This window comes from Magnolia sinica, chromosome 12 (assembly GCF_029962835.1).
Source record: "Magnolia sinica isolate HGM2019 chromosome 12, MsV1, whole genome shotgun sequence".
Classification (NCBI taxonomy): Eukaryota; Viridiplantae; Streptophyta; class Magnoliopsida; order Magnoliales; family Magnoliaceae; genus Magnolia; species Magnolia sinica.
Window position 1 is genome coordinate 62829513 of NC_080584.1, and position 6000 is coordinate 62835512.

The following is a 6000-nucleotide window of genomic DNA, read 5'->3' on the forward strand; positions in this document are numbered from 1 at the left end:
CAATCCCATGGATCTCAAGACAATCCACTGACAACACCATCATTACCTAGAAACCCATGCCATCCATCCTAATACCATTCAATCCCTTCCAATCCACCCGGCCAAACGGGCCCTTAGATACTCTAACAGGACCATGATAGAGGTGGTGATAATGGACAAGATGGCTTTTTCACTCGCACAAGATAGGGTCCTAGATCGGAATTTTGGCAACCAAGAAAAAAAAGATCCTTGAAGCAGACCCTAAGAAGCTAGGACAAGATACTTCTCTTCTACCAAGTCTATCCAACAAAGAAAAATAAACAAGGTGCAGCCCGTAGTTTCTAAATGCTAAGTAAATTCCTAGCATTTCAATAGCAAAAGGAAACGAACCAAAATAGCAACTTGCTATGAGAAACTAATGAAAAACAAACAAAAAAAACAACAATAAGGCCACTGAATCCTAGCTTTTTTAACATAAGATGCCTTAAAATGTAACCGAAAGGAAAACAAACACAATCTAATTCTCAGGCAATATCCGACCAAAACTTAGATATAAACAACTCTGCATGGTCCTGCAACCCCATTTAGAAAAAAAAAAAATGCAAGGAGAGATGAAATGCCGACCTTCTGCTTCTTGAGCCTTTCATTCTCTCCTTCCAGAAATGAAACCTTGTTCTCCAGCTTGTTCGTGTATGCCTGCCACAATGAGGAATAAATTCTCAGTCTTAAAAAAACAGAAAATGGAAGTAACTAGTTTTCAAAACAGGCAACCTGATTTTCCATTTCATTTTTTAATGGGTGCATGGTTGTATGATGAAATCCATGTTTTTATGTGTGTATATGCATGCATGAATGGATGGAGTATGGATGGATGTATGTATGCTTGCACGGATGGATGGATGAGGTGTGTTTGTGAATGTGTGTATGCACGCATCATGATGGATTGTGTTCATATATTTTATCCACAGTCTCTAGCAGCAAAGGCAGAAGTTTTGGAGCTGTTTAGTGTTGAAAAGCAAATCTGTAGTTCTCATAACTGGTGCATGATTCTTTATTGTCACTAGAACTCATGTTTAGGACTTTTTTCTTGAACAAAGCGACTGCACAACAATTGGCTATGTGTGTTTCACCAATTTTACCAGAACCTGCTTTGCTTAAGGCTCACCATACAGGTCCTCTGTGGACTGTTTTGCAAATAGTACAGAGTGCTTTACCTGCATTTTTTGACTGCTTTGGGGAGAGGCATTTGATCAGTAAAAGTGAAATGGTGAGGATTGATTTCAATAGAGATTTACTGCAGTCATCATTCACAGAGATTGTTACTTCTGTTCTTGACAAGAAGGGAACAGAAGAGGCTGTTAAGTTCTTTAATATGTTGCAGCCATTGCTGATGGAGATTCTCTTTTTAGAAGGATATAGTGTTGGCTTGAATGATTTTGACATTCCCAAGGCTGTTACTGAAGATATAAAGAAGAAGATTCAGGACATATCACCTTTGCTGCTTCACTTGAGATCAAATTACAATGAACTTATAGAGTTGCAAGTGGAAAGCTACTTGAAAACTGTAAAACTGCCTATCGTGACTCATATTCTAAAGTTATCTGCTTTGGGTAATTTGATAGATTCTAAAAATGATTCAGCTATCAGTAAGGTTGTTCAACAACTTGGCTTTTTGGGGCTTCAACTTTATGACCGAGGGAAGTTTTATTCAAGGAGTTTGGTTGAGGATATGAGTTTCCACTTCCAAAATAAGTATTCTGTTAATGGTGTTGACTATCCTTCTGAGGCATTTGGGTTAGTTAAGAGCTCCTTTTTTCAAGGTCTGACCCCCTATGAAGACTTGGTCCATTCCAAATCATCCAGGGAAGTGTTGATCCGTTCTTCCAGAGGACTTACTGAACCAGGAACTTTGTTTAAAAATCTAATGGCCACACTTAGAGATGTCGTTATCTGTTATGATGGGACAGTGAGAAACCTCTGCAGCAATTCTATAATTCAATTTCAGTATGGACAGGTGGACGAAAATAGTCCTGGAAGTTCTCTTGCTGGTGAACCGGTTGGTGTATTAGCTGCTACTGCAGTATCAAATCCTGTATATAAAGCAGTTCTTGATTCTTCTCAAAGCAACAACTCTTCATGGGAATTGATGAAGGAAATACTTTTGTGCAAAGTTAACTTCAAGAAGAATCAGTAGGCCATTTACAGCAGTTCCTGGTTCAGTAAGTCCTGCATATAAAGCAGTTCTTGATTCTTCCTGTCGTTATCTGTTTCACTCTTTGAATGTTCAAGTCCCATTTACAGCAGCCACATTATTTAGGCCAATTAAATGTTTTGAGAGAGCAGCTGAGACAGCAGCCGCATATATTTATTTATGGGGACTGGACTGCCAGTGCCAACAAGGGACCAAGGCAACAATTAGAGGGAAACAGCGCATCAGCTTAACTCGCAGACACAGTCCAATAACTGTTGCCATGCTACAATATCTTAGCTGGATGGTTGGAGAATGGGATTGGTTTTCGATACTGAAATCAGAACCTGTACAGTGAAATCAACATATATATGCACCCATCAACCACTCTTTGAACTGCTAAACACACCCTGGAACCTACATTTCATGAATAGTTTCTAACATCTTACATCAAAAAGTCATTCAGGCTGCATTTGGCTCATGAGCATTTCACAGGCATAGAAAAACAAATTTATGACTTTGGAATTTCCACTCTTAGGCTCTTAGTAGGTTTCTGTAAATTATGAAATATGAAGAAAAATCTCTTTAGTGGCAACCAAATGTACTCTAAACTAATAACCATTAAAGCAGAATAAAATTATATACACACAAATACAAATAGGCATTATAGCATATGCAAGGTTAACAAAATCTGGTCTATAGGTTGGACATTGTGACAGGCATGGAGCACCACATGTATTAGAGGAATGATCAGAATTGTATGATGATCCCAAAGTTTGCTAACACATTAGATTTTGTTAAAGTGTTTAAATTGGATCATTCCACAATAGAAGACACTAACAAAGCAAAGATTTAGATTCAGGCAACCACGTATTTATGGGCTATGTAACAAGGAAATGGAACCTTTTAAAAAAAATTCCATGTCAACACATGCCTCTATCAATATTCATCGTGTGTTACCACATTGGACATAACACATAAAAAAAAATTAAAAAAAAAACCTTTCATGATTATTACAGTTATCTTTTGTTCTTATGATACTTTTAGCATAATATTTATCATCTAGTTTTGGGATTTTTAACATATCGGAAATCACAAATGTACAATAGACCAATGAACTTTTATTCATAAGACTTTGAACACATTGCTGCTGCTTTCCACTCTTTTGCAAATACCAAAAGTCTAACATAATCAGTGATCCACTTTCTCCTACAAAGCTCAAGTGTCACTGTTTACAAAGGAAGAAATCAATATTTTGACATGCAAGTACAGCCAATACCCAAAGGATAAGATACAGGAAAAGTTTTGCTAGCTAGAATTGAAGAACATAAATGAAAACCAACCAACCTGGAATTCCAGTGACACCAACAATATCACCACGTTTGGTACCAGAATGGAATCTAGAAAATTCAGCTTCACCAATGTCTAAGTGCCTATTGTAAGTAAATAAACAAAATCAAAATGCTTCCATAAACAAGCTATGAAATCATAAATTCTACAACAAAAGAATGAAATCTTTTTGTTTGGTTGTTTATCTTGATTACAATGAAATCTTCACACACACACAAAATCCTTTGAAATGAAAAATTTTGCAGAACAGGAAATAATGTCTTTCGTAGAAGTTAGGTTGGTGTAATTATGTCTGTGTTGTCTATATTTACTCAACTCCAACCCAGGTGTTTAATTACATTTGTTTCAACAATAAGGAGGCTCCTTATCTGTATGGACTGGTGCACCAGACAATGTCTCCTCAACAAGTAGACCAGTAGCAACTGCACAATACCAATAAAACAGTTAACGGTCTATTTAATGTTTTCAGACTACAAATGCACATGAATGTCCATTTTCCATGCTACAAATGTTTATAGCAATACAACTTTCCATGCAGCCACATAGCCTGATATAGCCAAACAGTCAAAACCATACATCAGTTGGGACTGAAAGTGGGCAGGCATGCTTTGATGCTCTTCGACATCTGAGAACCACAATAGAAGCCTCTACTAATTCTTTAAACTTCAGCATTCCAACTACCAGAGCAAACATCAAACATGCAACAATAAGGATACCATCCAAATACACATATAAACCATACAGTAAATACATGTGAATGGGATCTAGAGATTCACAATTTGATGGTAAGTAAAGCCTCATACACATCATTTATTAGTAGTCATGTTTTGTCTGTACCTGCCGTTTATATATTTTTTCTTCCATAGTTCCATGTGCCATCAAACGATATGCATAAACTGGCTTTGTTTGCCCATACCTGCAAGAATGCACCATATTAAGCCCATTCTTCAAAACAGAGAAACTTGGGAATTAAATAGAAAGAAGAAGCATCATTATGCAGATTTATACCTGCGAGGAATAACCAACAATGACGAAGGAGTTGTGGTCAGGTGGGACTGAAACCCAGCTCCCATCACTGAGAGAGATTTGAAGGCCTGATGTATTGTTTGATCTCAGAACTGATATTATCTGAGGGTCAGTGTGTTCTCCAAAACCAGTTAAGTTGCAACTCAATGCTTTAAGTTCAGGTCATGGAGGGTAGTGATTGAGCCTAAAAAAAGAGTCACTCTCTTCATCCATCAGAAGCTTGCTGAAAATATTCCTTGGTGTGCATGTGCCAGAAAATCTGATTGGTAATGTACCTTGTTACAAGGTATTATTAAAAAGTATAAGGTTACATTAGTGCACTTTATTTCTTACAAGAAAATGTTACAAACACAGAACAAGTTAATAATAGTGATTTCTTTTTTTCGAAGAGCAACATTGCAACTAATTGTGAACTTGGGTCCTGTTTGGGATGGTGGTGAATCCTGACTCCTTTGGATTCTTTTATCCAAAGAGATTTCAATCTAAAAGATCAGGCATTTGGTTTATCCATAAAGTTTCATGTGGAAGCAGAAACACATTAAGATGGGCGCCTTTTCCAATTATTTTTGCACCGTCTTCCACTCAAAAGGATGGGTTCTTCCAATCTGATTCAAGCAAAGCCGGCTGCGTACAAACATATCCTAAACATAATGTTATCACCAACATAATTGGTAGTGCAACAAAAAAGGGGGAAAAAAGAGAATTTATTTTCTCTTATAACCACAAGTATGCACATGTTTTAAACCCAGGTGGACTGAGCCATTGGACCAGAACAGCCACCAAATGTTTCAGGTCAAGAAATCCAGTCAGTTAAGTGGATGACTGTTTTTTACTGCTTTTGTATTTATTTTTTTAAAAAAAGCATCAGTCAAAGTTCAATTCCCTACCTCCACTTGAAATCAAACGGCTGAACCACTACGCCAATGACATATTATTTTTTAGTTCTTTCTATTTTTTAATGATTACAAATAAGAATATTTTTTAGTTGAAATGGGTCAGAACGGGTGTGACCGGTCAGGAGAAAGGGCCAAGGTCCAGTCTGGTTTTAAAACATTGATTATGTATGTTTGCATGGTTGGCACCTCAATGTCTTTAGAAGTGGAGTCTGCTTGTTACATGGATATCGAAGATGCACAAAAAACAATATGTTATAAATATAGCACTATTCGAATTGAAAGGGAAATGGCTGGCACCTCAGTGCCTTTAGAAGTGGAGTCTGCTTGTTACATGGATATTGAAGATGCACAAAAAAAAACAATAGGTTATAAATGTAGCACTATTTGAATTGAAAGGGAAGTCTTGCAGAATTTAAAAAAAAATAGAAAATAGGTAAATGGTAGAAAAATAAGGAGAAGGAGATCTGAAAATTTGAATACAACATGGCACCATTGGAAAAAGTATTGGACATTATTGTGATGTTCTTGGCGCTTTGGAGATATGTTGAAAATATCTTTTGC

At 36.8% G+C, this 6000-nt stretch overlaps 2 protein-coding genes across 5 annotated transcripts; one reads left to right on the forward strand and one right to left on the reverse strand.

Moving 5' to 3' along the window:
* Positions 1 to 1096: 1096 nt before the first annotated feature.
* On the forward strand, positions 1097 to 2173 carry LOC131220140 (DNA-directed RNA polymerase V subunit 1-like). Its single transcript, XM_058215110.1, has one exon. The coding sequence runs from the start codon at positions 1097 to 1099 to the stop codon at positions 2171 to 2173; it is 1077 nt and encodes a 358-aa protein (XP_058071093.1).
* Positions 2174 to 3268: 1095 nt separating this feature from the next.
* On the reverse strand, positions 3269 to 5661 carry LOC131221501 (protein CHROMATIN REMODELING 20-like). 4 transcript variants are annotated; one of them, XR_009159347.1, is made up of 5 exons: positions 4526 to 5638; positions 4355 to 4433; positions 4094 to 4194; positions 3856 to 3939; positions 3269 to 3600 (listed from the first exon to the last, which is right to left on the reverse strand). XR_009159347.1 is itself a non-coding variant. In XM_058216776.1 (4 exons), the coding sequence occupies exons 1-4, from the start codon at positions 4588 to 4590 to the stop codon at positions 3583 to 3585; spliced, it is 246 nt and encodes an 81-aa protein (XP_058072759.1). In that variant the 5' UTR covers positions 4591 to 5661; the 3' UTR covers positions 3269 to 3582. The 4 variants fall into 4 exon arrangements, 2 of the variants coding, with proteins under 2 accessions (XP_058072759.1, XP_058072758.1); XR_009159346.1 differs by lacking the exon at positions 4526 to 5638 and having other exon boundaries at positions 4355 to 4498; XM_058216776.1 differs by lacking the exon at positions 4094 to 4194 and having other exon boundaries at positions 4526 to 5661.
* Between the last annotated feature and the right edge of the window lie 339 nt (positions 5662 to 6000).

What these genes read in the sequence shown, in the direction of transcription:
- LOC131220140 (XM_058215110.1), top strand. Translation starts at nt 1,097, where the DNA reads ATGTGTGTTTCACCAATTTTACCAGAACCTGCTTTGCTTAAGGCTCAC.
- LOC131221501 (XM_058216775.1), bottom strand. Translation starts at nt 4,327, where the DNA reads ATGATGTGTATGAGGCTTTACTTACCATCAAATTGTGAATCTCTAGAT. An exon ending in CACTTTCAGTCCCAACTGAT is followed by an intron (nt 3,940 to 4,093) that starts GTATGGTTTTGA and finishes GGTATTGTGCAG; the next exon opens with TTGCTACTGGTCTACTTGTT.